At 38.3% G+C, this 23,595-nt stretch overlaps 1 protein-coding gene across 2 annotated transcripts in view; it reads left to right on the forward strand.

The window, feature by feature from the left end:
• The window catches only part of KCTD8 (potassium channel tetramerization domain containing 8), a 272,626-nt gene that overhangs the window by 6,781 nt on the left and 242,250 nt on the right, over positions 1-23,595 (forward strand). The window contains exon 2 of one of the 2 annotated variants that reach the window (XM_044945923.2): positions 525-793. The exons of the other annotated variant lie outside the window; for it this stretch is intronic. Coding sequence (XP_044801858.1) covers positions 525-571 — 47 coding nt within the window. The 3' untranslated portion in view covers positions 572-793. Of the gene's footprint in view, positions 1-524; positions 794-23,595 lie in introns of those variants that run through there. 2 annotated transcript variants of the gene reach the window in all.

Here is a 23,595-nt window from a genome sequence, read left to right on the forward strand (position 1 = left end):
TGGAATCAATGGGGAACAGATAACTTTGTAAAATACCAAGATTCTTATTTCATGCAGATAATTGGAATAAGGAGACTGAAAATGATAGAAAACCTTGGGTGCAAAACTTTTGGTGATCATGTGATGGCATTGGCTACTGTTTAAGAGAATTAAACTTTTATCTTTGGCATAGTACTATCTGTAACCTTGATCTCTTGAAATAGTGTTATGGTTTAGCTTAACACTAGTGGTGTTTGGCTTTAATGTGTGGGTCAGTCTTTAAGCACATAATGAAGACAATTAAAGACAAAAAGAATGGCCCTATAAGCCTTATTTGGCAGTTCTTTCTCGTTTGTAACTTAGAGTGCTGGAACTCAAGATATGGATATATGTGTGTGTGAGAGAGTGGACACATGCCTTATTTAAAAAGAAAAAAATATCTTTGGAAAAAAGAATATGTATGAAGTTAGCACCAATTATTACCTATTCTTGCTATAATTATTGGGTCAATTAGTCTAAAATATAAAAGTGATTGTCGCTTTCAGACCTGCCATCTGCGGTGGAACCGCCGCCAAGATGCAGATTTTCGTGAAGACCCTGACGGGGAAGACCATTACTCTCGAGGTCGAGCCCTCGGATACAATAGAAAATGTAAAGGCCAAGATCCAGGATAAGGAAGGAATTCCTCCTGACCAGCAAAGACTGATCTTTGCTGGCAAGCAACTGGAAGATGGACGTACTTTGTCTGACTACAACATTCAAAAGGAGTCCACTCTTCATCTAGTGTTGAGACTTCGTGGTGGCGCTAAGAAAAGGAAGAAGAAGTCTTACACGACTCCCAAGAAGAACAAGCATAAGAGAAAGAAGGTTAAATTGGCTGTTCTGAAATACTATAAGGTGGATGAGAATGGCAAAATCAGTCGCCTTCGCCAGGAGTTGTCCCTCAGATGAATGTGGTGCTGGAGTTTTTATGGCCAGTCACTTTGACAGACATTATTGTGGCAAATGTTGTCTGACCTATTGTTTTAACAAACCAGAAGACAAGTAATTGTATATTGGTTAATAAAGATATGAGCTAACAACAACAACAACAAAAAAGTGATTGTCAATTTGTTGTTCAAAGGAAACTATTTTTTGATAACGAAAGTAATATGTGAAGTTTTAGGAATTTTGTAAAAGAAAAGTAAAATTAAAAATATCACCAGTAATTTCTAATACAATGACTTCTTTCCTTCTAGCCTCTGTTCTAAATTATGAAGATGACAGACATATTTTTGAAAGTTATGATGATACTGTGTAGATGGTTTATGTGCCATCTTTGCTTTGTTTTGTTTTATATATTTAATGCAGTTATACATTTAGTGCCATTTCCTATAAGACATTGAAGTTTTTAGAGTTGGACACAACTGAAGTGACTGAGCATAGCACAGCTAGATAAAAGTATAATACATGTCCTTTGCCACAGATAGTATTACAAATAAATATTGATATTGAACATTTTCCCTGTAAGCTTAAAAAAGAGTTGATTTTTTTCAAAGTATAGTATGTGTAATAAAAAGAACATTTACTATGTACCTAGTTTTATGATAAATGTTTGTAGGCATTACTTTGTTTACTTTTTTTTTTTAATATTCCTTTAGCTTGGCATTAGTTTCCTAATACTTCAGTTAGGAAACCATGATTTAAAGAGGTTAAATAAAATCTTTAGGTCATGAAACTGGTATAGGACTGAGCTGGAATTTGAATAGTTATGTCTTATTGCAAAGCCCTTTCTCTTAAGTATTTAAAAGTAATCCTGTTTTATGCAATCAATTTGGCAAATATATTTCAATGTCTAGTGAGTATTTAAAACATAGCTCTGTAAGCAAAAATGAGTAGAGTGAGCTGTATATGAATGAAGCTAATATTTCTTAATTTATGTTAATTTTTTTAAGAATGTGGAAAATTCAATTGACCCTTAAACAAACTGAGTTTGAACTGTGAGGGTCCATCTATAAGCAGATTTTTTTTTTCAAATGATACATATTGCGATTGTTTGAATCCAAGGATGCAGAACCTCCAATTCAAGGACCAACTATAAAGTTGTAAGCAGATTTTCCACTGAGCAGAACTTGGTAGCCCCTATCTTGCATTGAAGAGCCAACTGTATATGTTTTATGTCTTTACCTGATGAAAAGGTTAACTTTTAGTGATTAAGGCTACCACATTCATGGATAATTTTTAAATTAAATAAAATAAACCATATGACTCAATTTACCACTCTTTTGGGGGAACAAATAATATCTATCAGTTTGCTAGACTGACAGATTTAAACAGTGTTAAGGTAATCTTCTGCAGAAAATTCATTTTACCTTATAAAATAGAATATGCTTTATACGTTCTTCAGTTCAGTTCAGTCGCTCAGTCATGTCCGACTCTTTGCGACCGCATGAATTGCAACACGCCAGGCCTCCCTGTCCATCACCAACTCCCGGAGTTCACCCAAACTCTTGTCCATCGAGTTGGTGATGCCATCCAGCCATCTCATCCTCTGTCATCCGCTTCTCCTCCTGCCCCCAAACCCTCCCAGCATCAGAGTCTTTTCCAATGAGTCGACTCTTCGCATGAGGTGGCCAAAGTATTGGAGTTTCAGCTTCAACATCAGTCCTTCCAATGAACACCCAGGACTGATCTCCTTTATAATGGACTGGTTGGATCTCCTTGCAGTCCAAGGGACTCTCAAGAGTCTTCTCCAACACCACAGTTCAAAGGCATTAATTCTTCGCTGCTCAGCTTTCTTCTCAGTCCAACTTTCACATCCATACGTGACCACTGGAAAAACCATAGCCTTGGGTAGACTATATGTTCCTAGAAAGTAACAGAGTGAAGAGGGCATTTTAGTTGAAATCACTTTTGTTAATTACTTGTAATTTATTGGTCCTAAGTATTGATTATTGCCTTTGAATTCTATACTTGCTATAATTAAGTTCAAAAAAATATCAAATACCTGATGGGTATTGAGATTATTGGCTTCTGGTGTTTTTGAATCCTTAAAGTATTCTAGAAGTATATCTATAAATTTGAAGTAATTGGAAAGTAGTGTTTTAGGTAACCCTTCAACCTGTGTTTTATTATAGTTATCATTTTTAAAACCTCTTTTAAATTAACTTCAGAGTATTGTCAGCATTTAACAGCTATATCCTGCAGGCGAAGCTGGTGGCTTCTCTAATGGAGAACATTCTTTTAGTAATAGGAGACTATACCAATGGGGATTTTGCAAGGACTTACTTAAAGATGAGAATAACTTTATTCACAGGATTTCAAAATTTCTCCCATAGGTAAGTTAAATGATAAGTTCTGAGGGTGATGGTGAACCTCTAGTTGCTGACTTGAGTCTAGGTGCTCTGTGCCTATTGTCTGCATGCTTCTCATTATTCATTTCTGCAAGGGAGCATGTCATAAAACCTAATTATCCTGTGAGGTTAGTTGTATTTTGGATTTTCTTTTTTTTTGTTAGATATTTTAAAATTTTATTTTATTTTTAATTGGAGGATAATTATGCCACAATATTGTGATGGTTTCTACCATACTTCAACATGAATTGGCCATAGGTGTACATATATTCCCTCCTTCTTAAACCTCCCTCCCAGCTCCATCCCTATGCCACCCCTCTAGCTTGTCATAGAGCACCAGCTTTGGGTTTCCTGGGTCATACAGTAAATTCCCACTGGCTATCTACTTTACATATGGTAATATAAATGCTACTCTCTCAGATCATCCCACTTTCAAAAGAGAAAGTATATGAAATATTTTATACTGGATTTATACTGTTTAAAAATTTATTTTTTGGCTCATGAGTTTTTTAGTGCACCCCTGGTATCATGATCATGTTTTACTGAGTGACCTCTTGCTATAATCCTTCTGCATTTAGCCTACACGTCTGTTTCTTCCTAGTACACTCAGTGTATTTCCTATAACTTGTCACGGTCTCTTTTTTTCTTTCTTATTATGTCCTAATTTTCCTAGCTTTGTTGAGATATAATTAACATATAACATTTTGTAAGTTTACAATGTACTGATATACTTGTATATTGCAATTTGATTACCACTGTAGTGTTAGCCTCAAATATGCAGATGACACCACCCTTATGGCAGAAAGTGAAGAACCAAAGAGCCTCTTGATGAAAGTGAAAGAGGAGAGTGAAAAAGTTGGCTTAAAGCTCAACATTCAGAAAACTAAGATCATGGCATCCAGTCCTATCACTTCATGGGAAGTAGATGGGGAAGCAGTGGAAACAGCAAGAGACTTTATTTTTGGGGGCTCCAAAATCATTGCAGATGGTGAGTGCAGCCATGAAATTAAAAGACGCTTATTCCTTGGAAGGAAATTATGACCAACCTAGACAGCATATTCAAAAGCAGAGACATTACTTTGCCAACAAAGGTGCATCTAGTTAAGGCTATGGTTTTTCCAGTAGTCATGTACACATGTGAGAGTTGGACAATAAAGAAAGCTGAGCGCTGAACAATTGATGCTTTTGAACTGTGGTTTTGGAGAAGACTCTTGAGAGTCCCTTGGACTGCAAGGAGATCCAAACAGTCCATCCTAAAGGAGATCAGTCCTGGGTGTTCATTGGAAGGACTGATACTGAAGCTGAAACTCTAATACTTTGGCCACCTGATGCGAAGAGTTGACCCTTTTGAGAAGACCCTGATGCTGGGAAAGATTGAAGGCAGGAAGTGAGGGGGACAACAGAGGATGAGATGGTTGGATGGCATCACCAACTCAATGGACTTGAGTTTGGGTAAACTCCGGGAGCTGGTGATGTACAGGGAGGCCTGGCCTGCTGAAGTCTATGGGGTCGCAAAGAGTTGGACATGACTGAGCGACTGAACTGAACTGAACTGTAGTGTTAGCTAACACTTCCATGTCCTCACATATTACTATTTCTTTTTATGTGGCAAGGACATGTAAGATCTACTCTCTTAGCAACTTTTCAAGTATATAGTACAGTACTTTTATCTATAATCCCAATGCTATGGGTTATATTCCCAGAACTGATTCAACTGGTAACTGGATGTTTGGTCCCTTTAACCAACATCTCCTTATTTCTTCCCACCCCCTCATTCTTCTGGTAACAACCATTCTACTCTGTTCCTATGAGTGTGGCTTTTTTAGATTCCACAAATAAATGATTTAATACAGTATTTTTCTTTCTATGTCTGACCTTTCTTTAACCTAGCCTAGCATAATGCCTCAAGTTCCATCCATCTTCTTGTAAATGGCAGGTTTTCCTTCTTAATTATGGATGAATAATAATCCATTGTTTTATACACCACATCTTCTTTAGTCATTCATTCGCTGACAGACACTTAGGTTGTTTCCATATTTGGCTGTTGTGTATAATGCTGCAATAAATATGGGAGCACAGATGTCTTTTAGACATCCTGTTTTCATTTCCTTTGGAAACAGATCCAGAAGTAGGATTGCTGGATCATATGATTACCTCTTGTCATGTTGACTTTCCGCACTGGCCTACTTTCTCCATGAGAATTTGCACCAAGTCTCACTTTTGTCTTATCAACCCTCAATGCAGTGGCTAGTACCACATTGGGAACTCAGTAAATATTTATTTTTTTGAATGGAAATGCAAGTTAACAAATGAACCAATGATGCTGGAAATTCTATCAAGGTAGTTATTTTGTTGAGCAATTATGAGGCTCCAGCTTGAAACAAGGGGTGAAAATGTGAATGTCAGAAACTTCGCATTTAAAGTTATCATAGTAAGCTTTATATAGTAGTGAATTATGTTGTAGAGGGTTATTTGGTGTGTTAGTAAGAGGCAGAGTAATGACATTAGAAGCTGTCGTATGGGCACCTATAAAGAATGAGAGTAGGTGAAATGTTAACTAAAACTTGGGACTGATTAAGATAATATTGTAAATGAAGTTGTTACAACTGTAAACATACACACAGAGATGCACACATGGAGACACACACATTGATTGGTTGATCGATTGATATTTAAATGATTGGTAGGATAGAAGGTATAAGGGATCAAAAATTAGCTGACTTATTTTTTTATGTATGAAAGATATTAGGCAAATGCTCTGAGTTGCAGCCTACCCACAGCCACATTTTTGAGTACTTGCTTTTCAAAACATGTTAGAATGTGGAGTGGCTGCTACCTCCAGACACGGTCAGGCCCTATTGTGGTGTAACATAAGCTCAAGAAGTATCTGGCAATGTTAGTAGGCATTTGCAAATGTGAGGATCTAGTGAACTTCATTTTGTTATCGCTACTCTAGTTTTTAAAAGATATCTTGAAATACATTGAAGAAGTATTACAGTTTCATGATTGATATATCAATATCAATTTTACTTATTAACCGTAGGTCAAAGTTGTTAATAAAAGCAAGTCAACTTCACTGGCAATAATAGCACATAGCTTCATTCACCAGTTAAACTTATTTTAATGCTTGTTCGGCGGTTGGAATGTAAACTTGGACTACAATTTCTACCATATTGTAACTACTAAATCATATTTACATGAGGGAAAATGAGATAAATACAACAAAAGAATAAAAAATATATATAGTATTGATTTCAGGTCACCAAAATAGTGAGTGATTTCACCATTCAGTTGTGCTAGTTCCATTTCTTGCACCAGTTATAATAACAAAACCCTTGAGCATAGATGGAATCCACAGTATATGCTATTTCCTTTCATCTTGTATAGACATGTCTAATTTCTGATACAAGGAGACTAGGGAGAGGAATACCGTGTTTAGAAAGAGACAGTACTAGAATCTCTTGGTCCCCGCTCCCAAAAAGCCAAAAGCTTGAACTCTCTGAATGATTTTCTACTTTTTAGTCACATTCCTTGAAAAATTTGGCTTTAGTTTTCAGAGCTTGGAAAATAATCTCCCTTCTGAAGGGAAAGTGAGAGAAACAATATTACTCATCTTATAGGTTTATAATGAGCATTAAATGTAGTAATCCATATAAAACACTTAAAAGACTATCAGGTAAAATTAAATGCTCAATATATGCTAGTTAGTGACACTTATTAAGATCCTCAAAATATCTATTTAATTCCATTTCTCTACATTGTCAATTCATGATACCAAATTTCTTTTTATTTCTTTAAGGAAATGGATAGCAGTGCCTGTTCAGAATTTCTCTGGAAAGGTCCTATTATCATTCAGTTCAGTTCAGTTCAGTTGCTCAGTCGAGTCTGACTCTTTGCGACCCCATGGACCGCAGCACGCCAGGCTTCCCTGTCCATCACCAACTCCCGGAGTCCACCCAAACCCATGTCCATCAAGTCAATGATGCCATCCAACCATCTCATCCTCTGTCATTCCCTTCTCCTCCTGCCCTGAATCTTTCCCAGCATCATTAGTGACATTAAAAAAAAGATATTGACATCCTAAGTAGGAAATTTTTTGCCTTTTCATACTGTTCATGGGGGAGAAATATCAACAACCTCAGATATGCAGATGATACCACTCTAATGGCAGAAAGTGAAGAGGAACTAAAGATGAGGGTGAAACTTGAGGAACTTGATGAAGGTGAAAGAGGAGACTAAAAAAACTGGCTTAAAAGTCAACATTCAAAAAATTAAGATCATTGCATCTGGTTCCATGACTTCATGACAAATAGGTGGGAAAAAAGTGGAAGCAGTGGCAGATTTTATTTTCTTGGGCTCCAAAGTCACTGTGAATGGTAACTGCAGCCATGAAATTAAAAGACGCTTGCTTCTTGGAAGAAAATCTCTGAAAAACTTAGACAGCATGTTAAATAGCAGAGACATCACTTTGCCAACAAATGTCCATATGGTCAAAGCTATGTTTTTTCCAGTAGTCATGTATGAATATGAGACTTGGACCATAACGAAGGCTGAGCATCAATTGACGAATTGATGCTTTCAAACTGTGGTGCTGAAGAAGACTCTTGAGAGTCTCTTGGAAGCAAGGAGATCAAACCACTCAATCCTAAAGGAAATCAACCCTGAATATTCATTGGAAGGACTGATGCTGAAGCTGAATCTCCAATACTTTGGCCACCTGATGTGAAGAGCTGACTCATTGGAAGAGACCCTGGTGCAGGGAAAGATTGAGGGCAGGAGGAGCAGGCGGCAACAGAGGATGAGATGGTTGGATGACATCACCGATTCTATGGATTTGAACTTGGGCAAACTCTGGGGGATAGTGAAGGACAGGGAAGCCTGGCTTGCCTTAGTTCATGAGGCTGCAAAGAGACACAATATAGTGACTGAACAATGAACAAAGTAGAAAATTAATTGTAGCAGATTATTAAAATAAGTTTATTCTAATTTGTTCTTCAGGTTTTAGGGGAAAAATGCATTCTTTCTGGTCTAGTGCTGGTCACCAGTCTGTTTTGTCACAAATAATAGAAATATTGGTATTCAGTGGTTATTGTCTCGAACTATGGTATTTATTGGGGCAGAGCACCTCTAAACCACATTCTGTACTTATATTTCTGATAAAGCCTTTGGCTTTGATTTTCAGCAGTTTTATGCAAGAGAACAAATTATCACAGGCCCAAGGAGCTCATACATTGCTTAGAGTTTGGGTATTGGACCAGAGGATTTCAGATTAGATTTTGGATTCAAATACTTATTTCCACAATTTTTAGAAAACTGTGTTCGTCTTCACCTCAATCAGCTCCTATTGAAACTACTCTACACATTTTGAATATAAGTGTTTTTGTTACTAAAAAGTCCAGCTATTTGAAGAAAGCATAGCAATGTAAGGGAGATGCTGGGAGCCATTCAGAGATAATTCTCCAATATTTTGGCCTCTTTTGGTTGGTAAAGGCTGCATCGCTTTGCAGGTGGAGGGTAAGGATTCATTCATAGAATTCTAAAGTGACTTCCAGTTTTGATGGAAAAGTTGCTACAGTGGCAATTTTATAGTGAATTGTGGGAAGAAACGGTGATTATGGTGATTTTACGTTATTGGTGTAATTTATATGGTGATCTTTTGGGTGAATCCCTTTAATGTTGATCTTGACTTAGAATGAAAAACAAAGAGTTGGCAATAGGTGTCTCTGGGCTATTGTCTTAATCTTCCTTGATATGGAGATTTGTTTTATGTTGGGCTAACTTTACTGTACTTCATTATGTAGAAAATGGTAGAAATTGATCTTTTTTTCATATTACCTCCATGGAATTCCATCAATAATATGTTCCAGGTAATTTGTGCTTAATAAAAATAGGCTATTTGTTCTAATTTTATTGTGTGGGATTGTCATTTCTTAAAGAGAATATGTTGAATATACCGATGTTAACAAAACATTTATTGAGGGGGAAACATTTTCATGCATTGTATTTTTTTTAATGATTTCTAAAGAAACATTCAGAAATACAAAGACTACCAGACTAAGAGAAATCCAGTTTAATTTTATTACTGATCCATTTGTCTTATTTACTCTATTTATATTTATTCATGCATTTATAGTCAGTATTATATACAGAGGAATCTGTTAGATGCTGAAGATGTGTTAGGAAGCAATGGTGAACACATTTCCTGATTTTCATAATCAGGGCAACGACATACATATGTGCAGGTTGCACACTGCTTATCTCTGCTGCTGCTGCTTAGTCACTTCAGTCGTATCCGACTCTGTGGACTGTGATAATTCTCCAGGCAGGAATACTCGAGTGGGTTGCCATGCCCTCCTCCAGAGGATCTTCCCCACCCAGGCATTGAACCTTGGTCTCCTGTATTGCAGGCAGATTGTTTACCATTGAGCCACCAGGGAAGCCTATCTGCTTAACTCTAGACTGTACTTAGTAGGTCTAAGTGTATAACAGTACAGTGGATTGTGTATCCTACATGAGCAATACACACTTGTGGGCCTTTCAGTGATGATCCTACTCATGGCCAAAGACCAATTATGTCTCTAATACTTCTGACCGCAAGAATATAGACCCATGTGTGTGTGTGTGTGTGTGTGTGTGTGTGTACTCACATGAACCTGCATAGAGATATGATCAGTATGACTCCGTGAACCGTTGCTGTCGATTAAAAACATTTGCCCTCTAACCTACGATGGAGTAATGACCAGTATGTTTTTGAAAAATGTGGCACTAGTATTAATTTTGACCTTTGGTTGAAATTGCCTATTTAGAAATAAACTCAGTATTGCAAATGATAATCTTTCTGGTTTCTGCATTATACATCACTCCCTTTTCGAGAAATTTTACTTCTTGAAGAAATGCAAAGTCTATTTAGGAGTCCAGATTTTGCCATACTACTTATAGATGTCTGTTGTATGTGAAGAAATCCTAAAGTCAAATTAAAATGAAGATTTTTTCTGGTTACCTTTGACAGATAATCTGTAATTAAGATTAAATTTGAAATGAAAATGGTTATTAGATATTCCTTTTCATTTCAGTTAAGCAGACATGTGATGGACTGATTTAGCATGTTTCACAGACAGTGGTAAAAAGCTATATACTGGGTTGGCCAAAAATTCGTTCAGATTTTTCCATGGGATTTTATGGAAGAACTCAAATGAACTTTTTGGTCAATTCAATATTTGCTTTGTAGCAAGAAATATGGAACTTGTTAACAATTGCTAATATTAATGGGAAATGGAAACATGAGTAAATATGCTAGGAAGTCCCACATTGAAATTTCTGTAGCTTTGAATAATCATTTACATTTCTTCTGCTGGCCTGATGTGTTTCTAAGGCATGCAAGAACCATTAAAATATTCCAGTTTTTACTTTCTGTGTTAGCATGTTTGGATAGTAAACTTAGTTATTTCAAGCTGTCTTGTTTTATGGTTGACACTATCAAACTGTATTTATCATTATTATAACTTGGTACTTAGCACTCATACTGTGAAGCTTGGTAATAATAAGTATTTGGTTACCTCACAATTTTAGTGCAAACACCAGACTCTAGAGACTAATGACTATAATGTTTGTTAAACTGTATTTTATGGACTGAAATTGTGCCCCCCCCCAGCCCCCGCCAAAGATATATTGATTCCTTAACCATCAGCACTTCAAATGTGACCTTATATAGAAACAAGGTCTTTATGAAGGTAATCAGTTTAGAATGAGGTCATTAGAGTGGGCCTAATCCAAAAGACTCTGATGCTGGGAAAGATTGAGGGCAGGAAGAGAAGGGGATGACAGAGGATGAGATGGTTGGATGGCATCACCAACTCAATGGACATGGGTTTGGGTGGACTCTGGGAGTTGGTGATGGACAGGGAGGCCTGGCGTGCTGCGGTTCATGGGGTCGCAAAGAGTTGGACACAACTGAGTGACTGAACTGAACTGAATCCAATATGACTGGTGTCCTTATGAAAAGGAGAAATTTTGGACATAGAGATATAAGTGTCCATGCACACTGAGAGAACACCTCGTGAGTGCAAAAGTGGAGATCACACTGATGCATCTACAAGAAAAGGGATGCTAAGATTGTCAATAAACCAACAGAAGTGGGGAGAGAAGCACAGCGGATTCTTGCTCATATCTCTCAGGGAGAGCCAAACCTTCCAGTACATTGACCTCGGACATCTAGCTGTGAGAACTATGAGGTAATACATTTTTGTTGTTTAAGTCACCCAGTTTCTGGTATTTTGTTACGGCAGCTCTAGCAAAGTACCAAAGTAATTTTAAACTCTTTATCTTGTAAAACACCTGGGAAAAGTTTGAAAGGCAATGGTAAATTCCCTGTATTTTTCAGAGATCTTAGTTGTAGACAGCACACTCCATTCTAGATAATTTATACCGGAAAATGTATCAAGTATAATATCAATAGCACATAGATTGCTTGGGATGTCTAAGCTTCCAGGAATTCCCAACCACACCACAGAATAGGGCTGCTAAGGTGTTTCTGCCTTGCAATGACCTGGGAGTTCAGAATTTGGCAACTGCCAACCACACAATCTGCCATGTGCTGTACTTAGTCACTCAGTCATGTCTGACTCTTTGTGACCCCCATGGACTGTAGCCCACCAGGCTCCTTGGTCCATGGGGATTCTGCAGGCAAGGCTATTGGAGTGGGTTGGCATGCCCTCCTCCAGGGGATCTTCCCAACCCAGGAATCGAACCTAGGTCTCCCACACTGCAGGCAGATTCTTTACCATCAGAGCCACCAGGGATGCACAGCATCCCCTTATACATCAGTTGACAAGTGTCTGGTTGTACAAACTGAATCACATATGGAACTCTGGCTATAAGAGAGTCTAGGAAATGTAGCTTTAAAAACAGATACATAATAAATCTTTATGGTACATTATCAACACTGGTCTGTTTTAAGCTTAATTACTTATTTATTTTTACGTTAATTTTTAGCAGAGTATAGTTGCTTTACAATGTTGTGTTAGTTTCTGCTGTACAACAAAGTGAATCAGTTATGTGTGTGAAAATTTCTCAGTCGTGTCCGACTCTGAAATGCTATGGACTGTAGCTTGCCAGGCTCATTGTCCATGGAATTCTCCAGGTAAGAATACTGGAATGGGTTACTATATCCTCCTGCAGGGGATCTTCCTAACCCAGGGATCAAACCTATGTCTCCTGTGTTTCCTGCATTGCAGGTAGATTCTTTACTGCTGCGCCACCAGTTAAAATAATAAAAAAGAAGGGATATATGTATGTGTAAATGGATTCCTGGTGGCTCAGCTGGTAAAGAATCCGCCTGCAATGCGGGAGTCCTGGGTTCAATCCCTGGGTTGGGAAGATTTCTCTGGAGAAGAGAACAGCTACCCACTTTAGTATTCTTACCTGGAGAATCCCAGGGACAGAGGAGCCTGGCAAGCTATAGTCCATTGGGTTGCAAAGAGTTGGACACAACTGAAGTGACTGAGCACACACAGCACATGAAATTTGAACCTTTCAGTTTTTTACAATTCATCCTCATAACAACCATTCTGATGAATTTATTTTCATTTCTTTCTTTTTTTTTTGGCCATGCCACTCGGCTTGTAGGATCTTAGTCACCCAACCAGGAATCAAACCCACAGCCTCGGCAATGAAGGCATGGAGTCGTAACCACTTGACTGCCAAATGATATTTCATTGTTGTTTTAAATGTCATTGCTCTAATTACTGATGTTGGAAATGCAATTATTAGCTCTTCAGTCACTGTAGATTAGAAATACATTGAAAAGACCCTGAGTGAACTAACTGGTCAAGAAGATCCATAAAGTCTATCTCTTTGGCCACCTTCTTTCTCTATTAAAATTCCAACCATGGCAATAGCATGATCAACACACATTCCTCCTCAACATCATGAAATTGCCTTTCATGCAAGTGAATATTTTCCCAACCTTTCTCACTAAAGGGCGACCCAAACTCTCATCAGCCGTGCCTCTGTCTTTGGGTTATGTACAGTACATTGTATGAGGTCCAAATGTGATTTCCTTGTGGAATGGTCACCTATAAGTTAATATATTAATGTATGTTATTTGTCCTCAGTGCATTCAATAAACAATCTCAAATAGGAGTAGGATGACTTCACTGAAAGCTTTTGCTCTAAAAATGGGAGAATAGGAGACACAGCAAATAGCAGAGAGCAAAGACTCCCTTTAATAGCAACAGAATAAATTCCTTGTTAAACCCAGCTGGCACCACCTGGTTCTGCTGTTGAGTGACATTCCCTTCCTCGCCTGCTGTCCTTTATGGTTCCTTCCTTTACCTTCTGGGGATTCTTCCCTTTTAGTTGTGCTCTGTGGCCCGACTGAGGCAGACGTTGGCACTGCATCCTCTTTGTAGCTGCTGAGATTTTACAGCTCATTTTCTGGCTCTGGATTCGGGGGCTTGCGGTTTGCTTTAGGGTTAAATAGCCCAGGCTATTGCCGGCCAGTCTTGCAGTTTCTTGGGCAAAAGAGTGCTTCAAAATTGAACTGCAGTTTTGGTCAGGTTCATGAGTGAATTAAGAGCAACAGAAATCTTGTGCCGTGTCATTTTTAGGTCTGAAGACTAATTTGTGACCTGTGTGAATCACTGACTTCCCTCACTCATAAATCGATGGTCTAGTGAATGGTGCCAGCTTTGTCAGCGGGGCAGTCACCCTTGTATGAAAGAGTAGTACTCCTGCTAAGGTCCATCTAGTCAAGGTATGGTTTTTCCAGTAGCCATGTATGGATGTGAAAGTTGGACTATAAAGAAAGCTGAGTGCCGAAGAATTGATGCTTTTGAACTGTGGTGTTGGAGAAGACTCTTGAGAGTCCCTTGGACTGCAAGGAGATCCAACCAGTCCATCCTAAAGGAGATCAGTCCTGGGTGTTCATTGGAAGGGCTGATGTTGAAACTGAAACTCCAATACTTAAGCCACCTGATGCAAAGAGCTGACTCATTTGAAAAGACCCTGATGCTGGGAAAGATTGAGGGCAGGAGGAGAAGGGGACAACAGAGGATGAGATGGTTGGATGACATCACCGACTCAATGGACATGGGTTTGGGTGGATTCCAGGAGTTGGTGATGGACAAGGAGGCCTGGCGTGCTGAGGTTCATGGGGTCTCGAAGAATCGGAAACGACTGAGTGACTGAACTGAACTGAACTATTACAGCAAGAACCACATTCTCTATTCTAAATCATACTCATCAGCTCCCTAAAAACAAATGCACTCATTAGTTTGAGGTGAAAGGGATCTATTAAGGATATACATATCTCATAGAAATATAGGAAGGATGGAAGAAATAAATCTCAGGAAGGAAGACTTTAAATCACTGTGGGGAACTGGCCACCTATGTGGCTGCTGCCTTTGCCACAATCAGAGAACTGAGAGTAAGAATCTGCCAGCATAGCTGCAGACAGCTTCCCCTGCAAAACCGTTATGCCTGCTCCCTGCCTCCTCTGCATTCTGAATGAAAGTCTATAGCAGGACGACTGATTCAGGCAACAGGGATTACATCTAGAATCCCATCTGAGTGGAATCAGGAAATTCCATGGTTTTCATCTATCTAGCCTTTTCCTGCTAGTGTACAGCAGATCCATCCATATTCTGTACAACCTGTGCCTCACTTATCTTTAAGAAGCACATATAAAAGACAATACTTTTTCTTTTTGTCAAAATGCCTGCAGATATATACATGAATATATTTATCTTGATGAATATCTTATCTCTGCAAAGACAGCATTGCATAACTCCCTTATGGGAATTCTTTTATATACTAAGTGTGTATGATAGAAATGAGCCTAGTAATCATAAGTTATCAATGAGGAACAGGTATAGGAATACTGGATAATAAAAGAAATACCCAAGGAAAAGATATATATGTGTGTGTGTATGTGTATATATGTGCATATATGCTTTTGAACTGTGGTGTTGGAGAAGACTCTTGAGAGTCCCTTGGACTGCAAGGAGATCCAATCAGTCCATTCTGAAGGAGATCAGTCCTGGGATTTCTTTGGAAGGAATGATGCTAAAGCCGAAACTCCAGTACTTTGGCCACCTCATGTGAAGAGTTGACTCATTGGAAAAGACTCTGATGCTGGGAGGGATTGGGGGCAAGAGGAGAAGGGGACGACAGAGGATGAGATGGCTGGATGGCATCACTGACTCAATGGATGTGAGTCTGAGTGAACTCCGGGAGTTGGTGATGGACAGGGAGGCCTGGCATGCTGCGATTCATGGGGTCGCAAAGAGTTGGACATGACTGAGCGACTGATCTGACCTGATCTGATCTGATCTGATATATAGTAGAAGTATGTAGTTTTAAAATATGCATGTTAGAGTTAGAGTCTAGGATAAACGAAAATATGCTAAATTGTTAGACACCTACCATTTAGTAATGTTGACATGTGTATGGATTCTGGCAAAGATTAGAGAAAATCAGAGGATCTTGGCTGACCTTTTGCTTCTGTCACTTTGTAGTTATTGATTGCATGAAAATCATTTAAATACTTTGAGATTATTTTCCCATCTCTCATTGAGAGCATAGATGAGATGATAAATATCAAGTGTTTTTAGCACTTCAGTTAAATTACCCTGTATAAACTGAGCCAGTAGTAACAACATATAGATTGCTTTGAGGTCAACTATGAGAAAGAAGCTGGTAAAGGCACTATCTCAGTTTCCACATCAGGTACCATGCAAGCTGAGGGTTCTACCCTAGCTACTTGCCAGATGAATAACTTTTGCCTGGCATCAGAATGTGAATTTAAGTCACTGAAGTGCAAGATATAGGGCTGATGTAAAAAAAGTTCTAGCAACAGTAAGGCCTGTACGATGTAATAGATAATCCTTCAAAAGCCCATGAGTGATGGGAATTACTAGGTAACTTTAAATTGTCAGAGAAATTAACTGTTAAACCTGATGCAGATTTTTTTTGGCCCATCAAGTTAAGGGGATAATGTCACATTAAATCTATTCTCCTTTCCTTATGAAATGAAGCCTCACACTGTTTGACACTCTGTCGTTAAGAGTGTATATAGTAGTTTGGTTTCTTAAATGAAATTAAAACTGGTGATTTCTTTAGTTAGAGAGGGTGATTTTTTAAATTAGACTTATTTTACACGCTTTACTTAGTGAAGTCTCACACTGTGTGTGGCACCAAATTATCACTTAGCAAATGTTTGTTCATATAGTTAGGGAAGCTGTGTAATGGGTGAGTTGTTGTTTTAGCTGCTCAGTCGTGTCCGACTCGGCGAACCCACGGACTGTGTAGCCCATTAGGCTGCTCTGTCCATGGGATTTTCCAGGCAAGAGTACTGAAGTGGGTTGGGTGAGTAGACACATACTAAAACTGGTGTTAAGGAGGAGGGCTCTGGAGTAAACTAGAGCTGTGTTCATATTCTAACTCTTTTCATTAATGACTGTGTAACTCTGGGTAAGTCTTTTTTGTATCCAAACCATGGTTTCCTCTTTTGTAAATTGTTAGAATAATAGTACATATTTCAGAGGGTGCTTTGGGAATTAAATTGTGTGATGCAAATAAAACACGTGGCATAGAATCTTGTTTGAAGTCAAGGTTATTGGTTATTTAAAGTGTACTGTATTGCTTATTATTTATAAAGAACAATGACAATACAGAGGGAGTGGCTATTACGTGAACTCTGGGGGGCAGGGGGTTGGTTCAGGAAAGGCATTTGAGAAAAGATAGCATTGAAAAGTATTGGCTGAACAGTGTGCATCCATGTGAGAGCTTGGGGGCTTTGTTAGGTAGGCATGAAGTATTAGAGAATAGGTTTATCTGGCTGGATATCAAGAAACATGTTGGAAAAATTTGGAAATCTAGGCAGTGGAAGGATGTTGCTGTACATTTTATGTTAGCCAAAGGATATTAAACCAGAAAAGGACATGGCTAAATATGCATTTTCAAGAAGCAGCTACGGCAGCAGAGTGAGACATAGAATCGGGGAAATTGAAGTTACTTGGTTAGTTAGTGGTTATGGTAAAGGTTCAGGCTAGAGATAAACTGATGTGCTCCAGTACAGATGAGGAGTAAGAGATGCATTCTATTGTATGGAGGTAGCATAGTCAATTGAACTTTGGGCTAAAGCAAAGAGCTAAAGCATCTGGCAGTTTTCCAATGATTCATTTATCCCCTTTCTCTCGCCTTGGGAGAAAGAAAAGAAGGCAGATGACTTGGTTTGACCTCCTTGTCAACTGGCTCTCGAAGTAAATACATGAGTGATCTTTCTAGGAAGAAAAGATATCTAGTAAATGCCTTTACCAAATGACCCTAAGGGATGACTTACAGTGAATAAGTACAAAGTCTATGTAGGGCATGGATCCCTGGAGGATACCAAATGGGCTATTCATTTTTCTGAGTATATAAAATATGGAAGATTTATATGTCCTTGTTTGTGGGGAACCCCATAAAACTTCCCTTAAATTCCTCATTGATCATTCTGGGCCTGAGAGTGACTGTTCTGTGTGGGAAGGAAGGAATGAAGGAGTCATTTAGGATGTCCCAGACCACTCTTGGTTTCTTCTCTGCCTCTCTGGTTCTTTAAATTGTCCGTAAAATTTAATACTCTGATCTGTTTTATGGGCATCCACTGTGATCATTTGATTGTGTGTCTTTGTTCAAATGTTTTGACCTGTTGGATGTAGGGAAGAGGGACAAAGACATGTAGGGAATGACTCCAGTTGGTGATGGCCATGACTGAGATAGCGCATACTGGAGGAGTGAGGCCCATCCTGAAGAAGAAGATGATCAGACCAGCTTTAGACCTGTTACATTTAAGGTATCTGTAATTTGCAAGTGGAAGTATCTCAGAAAGCAGGTACTAGAGATTAGATAAATGATCAGTTAATTTGGAGAGGAAGAGAACTGTGCTGAGGCTGTTGAAGGAGTAGGTTGATAAAGAGGGGCCTGAGAACAACATTGTGAAAGGCCAGGGGAACAGTGGAAGTTTCGAGAGAGAGAGGTGGTCGTGGAGTCTATGGGAAAAACAAGTTTTAAGCACAAAAAAATTGAGTTAAAAATTTTTTTTTTGTTTATTTATTTTATGGTCACACTGGGTCTTCATTGCTGTGCATGGGCTTTCTCTAGTTGTGGGGAGTGTTGTCTACTCTTTGTTGTGGTGCATGGGGCTTCTCATTGCCGTGGCTTCTCTTGTTGCAGAACACGGATCCTAGGGTGTATGGCCTTCAGTAAGAGTGCTGTGTGGGCTCAGTTGTTGTGCTCATGGGCTTAGTTGCTCCACGACATGTGGAATCTTCCCTGACCAGGGATCGAACTCACGTGCCCTGCATTGGCGGGCAGATTCTTATTTGCTGTATCACTAGGGAATGAGTTTTTAAACAGAACGGTATAAATGCTTCAGAGGGTTGACCGTTTATTAAGACTGAAAACATCAATTAGATTTACCAAATTAGGAGCTCATTAGTGATTTTAAAGATAATTAAAGAAAATTATAAATCACAGTGGTAGCAAATTGCATGTTGGGGATGGGCTCTGATGTGCATGCAGAAGTAGAAAGGGTAGATAATGGGATTCATCCAGGCTTGTGGATTCTTAGTGTGGGTGCTCTGAAGAACAGAGCAGAGCTAGTGAAGGATGCTGATAAATGAGTAGTTGATGCAACTAGTTGCTTCCTTCAGGATGTGTAAAGAAACCAGTAAAGCTGTGATAATCTCAGGAACTTGTAATGCACCTGGGATGTTGCTTAAACTAGAATATTTGTTTCCTACTGAGTTAGAATCTCTGGGGAGTGGTGCCTGAGAATATTCCTACCAGATTCATGTTTAAGAACTTCCCTAATTATAAAAATGTGGGTACTGAGAAAAATGATGGTCTTGCTAAAATAATAAATTAAAAAATAGGACATAGATCTGTGTCATAGAATGCTGATAATTATATTAAAAAAAGATACAAGTCAGTGTTAAGGCATTTAAAAGCCTAGAAGGAAATGCCCTTAGTTATTACTAGGTTGTAGGATTTTTAAATAACTTTTAATTTTGTAAACTATTTACTTTCAGCTTATATTTTTATAATTTAAAATAAATTGAAGTTATTAAAATTGGTAGCTAATAAATATTTCTAAGTACTAGATTATAGATACAGATATGATACTGTCTTAAAATGTTTTTAATAAAGATAGAAGGAAGAAAGAACATTAAAAGCATTTTATATCTGAATAAGGGAAATAGAGGGATAGATAGCTGAGAGGAACATGGAGTAAAAGTAGAACTTTGTGTATGAAAAACAAATTCCATGTAAGACATAATTTTGCTGAGAGTGGCTCACCCTCTAACATGTAAAGGCCATAAATATTCAGACTCTCAGGTTCTACCCATTGTTTTAATCAAGACCTAAACTGTTCACTTCAGTTCAGTCGCTCAGTTGTGTCCAACTCTTTGTGACCCCACAGACTGCAGCATGCCAGGCTTACCTGTCCTTCACTATCTCTCAGAGCTTGCTCAAACTCGTGTCCATTGAGTCAGTGATACCACCGAACCATCCCACCCTCTGTTGCCCACTTCTTCTGAATCAGTACAGTGATGTGGAAGGAACATCAGCCTGAAAGAAGCCTGAGGTCATGAATCCAGCTGAGTTCAGAAAATCTTGAAGGTGATATTAGAGAAATTGCTGAAATCTGCCATAGGTTCCTAGTCACCTGGGTGTATATCTGTCAAAGGCTATTCTGAAAAATATTGAGTATAGAAGGGCAGAATATTCCTTGGGAGACTTAAACTAAGGATTATTTTTTTTTTTGTATTAGACTTTTGACAAAGCTGGTAGTGTACAGTGTATTGTCAGAGCCAAGTGACTGTCAAATTCATAAATGTTTATTGAGTAATTTTTATAAGCTAGACTCTCTAATGGAGAAGGTAATGGCAATCCATTCCAGTATTCTTGCCTGGAGAATTTCATGGACAGAGGAGTAACAGTCCATGAGGTCGCAAAGAGTCAGACATGACTGAGCTACTAATATAAGACTCTCTAAAGAGGGATATCAAAATGGATATATTGTATATATCATCCTTAACCTCAGGAAGTGGATAATAATAGGTGGTAGTTTTATACAAGACCAATTAGATCTTTATCCTGAAGAAAATGGCAAATATTAAAGGTATAGTAGCAAAAGAATTGGAGAAGGCAATGGCACCCCATTCCAGTACTCTTGCCTGGAGAATCCCAGGGACGGGGCAGCCTAGCGGGCTGCCGCCCTCTATGGGGTTGCACAGAGTTGGACACAACTGAAGCGACTTAGCAGCAGTAGCAAAAGAATGCATGAAGGGAGTAAATTACAGCAAAAAGGGCCTTTGGGAGGCAATTGCGAGAGTCCAGGCATGACATGGGTTGAGCTTGAACTGAGCTGATGGTAATGAAATGGAAAAGAGGGGCTGGATATGGAAAACATTGTTCAGAAATCTTTTCTAGGGCTGTGGATTGAGTCCAAGGTAGGTAGGTAGGTAGAATCAAAGGTGGCTCTAATGCTTCCATGTTTGGTACCTAGAAGAACTCACAGGAATATGGAGGCCTAGAGGAAGGACTGATTTAGGGGTAGGAGGAAAGTAATGAGTCTAGTTTAGTTTAATCAAGTTGGTCATTATAGTCATAATAGTATCTGTAAGAGTTTGGACTTAATCATATTGAATTTTATTTTAATATACCCTTTCATTTGGTTAATATTTATTTTGGCATTTGCACTATTTATAATTGAATAGGCCTATAATTTTTTTTGCATAATCTTTAATTTTGTAATAAAGATTACATTAGCTGCATAACATGGACACCTTTCTCTCTTTCTACTTTTTCTTAAAAGGTAAGAATTATCTGTTCCTTGATAATTTGGTGAAGTGCACCTAAGAATCAGCAAGACCAGGGGATATTTTTTCAGAGGAGGAGACTTTGCTTTTTAAATTTATTCAATATGATTAATCTATTGGAAGTTTTTTGTTTCCTTTTATACTAATTTTATATTTTGTATTTTCCCAGAAATAAACATTTTATTTAGGTTTGCAGATTTAGTATCATATGGGTGCTCAGAATATTCTTTTACCACTTTAATATCTTTTTTACTTATTTAAGTGTTTATACTTATTCCTTCCTTACTTATGTTTTTTTATTTATATCTTCTTTCTCTCCCTCTCTTACCCCTCCTCTCTCCTGGAACTAATTGCCAGAGTCTGTTTATCTATTAATCTCCTAAAAGCTTTTACTTTTTTGTTTTTCCTCATTTTTTTGGTGGATTTTTTTCCTCCATGTCATGATTTTTGTTAGTATCTTTATTATTGTCTTCCTCCTTCATTCTTTAGGTTTGCTATGCTGTTCTTTTTCCCACTTTCCAAGTTAAAAGATTGGGTGTCATTTTTTTCCCAATCCTTTTTGTTTGTTGATGAATGTACTTAAAATAACTTTCCCTTTACAAGTGTCATATTAGTGTTGATATGCCTCATTCAGTTTATATTATTTCATTTGTCCTTTCTGTTTTAGTATATGTTATCAAGTAGTATTTTACTTGGTACTTGACATACATTTTCAGTTCCTCTTTTTTATTGGTTGCTTATATTGCTTTGGGTCAGATAACTTTGATATAGATATATTTTAACCCTGTCTGGCAAATAGTGTGCGAGAGGCAGTGGTTCTTTTAAAACAATATTTAGATGAGGAAAGAGTGGGGTCCTTCCTAAAATTATCCTCTGACTCTGTGCTTAGCTACTTGGTGTTATAATCGCACAGTAGTTTTCTCAGTGTTTTTATGTTGGTTCCTCAGGTCTGTGCTTCCTTCTGTGTTTTGTCCTAAAAGGATGCATTTTTGGGGAAAGAAACAGCAACCTGTGCCAGGCTGCCTGCCGTCTTTTCAGGAACCAGGAGAAGATAGTCATATTTTCTATTCATTGACACTTTCAGCATTCAGTAACTATGATTTGTTGTTGTTGTTCAGTCGCTCAGTTGTGTCCAACTCTTTGCAAACCCCATGGACTGCAACATGCCAGGCTTCCCTTTCCATCACCATCTCGCAGGGCTTGCTGTCCATTGAGTTGGTGATGCCATCTAATCATCTCATCCTCTGTTGTCCCCTTCTCCTCCTACCTTCAATCTTTCCCAGCATCAGGTTCTTTTCCAATGAGTTGGCTGTTCGCATCAGGTGGCCAAAGTATTGGAGTTTCAGCTTCAGCATTAGTCCTTCCAATGAATATTCAGGGTTGATTTCCTTTTGGATTGACTGGATTGATCTCCTTGCTGTCCAAGGGACTCTCAAGAATCTTCTCCAACACCACAGTTTGAAAGCATCAATTCTTCGGGGCTTAGCTTTTTTTATGGACCAATTATTGCATCCATACATGACCACTGGAAAAAACCATAGCTTTGACTAGATGGACCTCTGTTGGCAAAGTAATGTCTCTGCTTTTTAATATGCTGTCTAGGTTTGTCGTAGCTTTTCTTCCAGGGAGCAAGCATCTTTTAATTTCATGGCTGCAGTCACCATCTGCAGTGATTTTGGAGCTCAGGAAAAGAAAGTGTCACTGTTTCCATTGTTTCCCCGTCTATTTGCCATGAGATGCCATGATCTTCGTTTTTTGAATGCTCAGTTTTAAGCCAGCTTTTTCACTCTGATCTTTCACCTTGATCAAACAGCTCTTTAGTTCTTCTTCACTTTCTGCCATAGGGTGGTGTCATCTGCATAGCTGAGGTTATTGATATTTCTCCTGGCAATCTTGATTCCAGCTTGTGCTTCATCCAGCCTGGCATTTCGTATGTACTCTGCATAAAAGTTCAATAAGCAATGCTTATAAATTATTTAACTATTGATTAAGCAATGATAATGTCCAGAATAGTTCTAGGTGCTGAGGATTAAATGGTGAAAATCTATGCTAAACCTCTTAGTGTGTTCTACTTACCTTTCACTGATAAAACCTTTTTGTTTCCAAGCCAAAATGAAATATCACTGTATATTTATGAATGCAAAACTAAGGGTTGGCCAGACCTAATGTAAACATGAGTATGTGATTGTCACCATCCAGAGGAGCAGAAGATTGGCTGGGTGCAATATTTGCTCCATTTCCTTTTGTTCTTTCAGAGGCAGATAGACCCAAACTAGTAAATCACCTTTAATTGTGGAACTACTCTATAATAAATAGGATTTTTTCTTCTATTTTAAACACTTCTTAAAAATCTGAATGTTTAGGCTATTGGGTGTATTCATTTCTAGAGCTGCCATAACAGAGTACCACAGATTGGGTGG

This window comes from Bubalus bubalis, chromosome 7 (assembly GCF_019923935.1).
Source record: "Bubalus bubalis isolate 160015118507 breed Murrah chromosome 7, NDDB_SH_1, whole genome shotgun sequence".
Classification (NCBI taxonomy): Eukaryota; Metazoa; Chordata; class Mammalia; order Artiodactyla; family Bovidae; genus Bubalus; species Bubalus bubalis.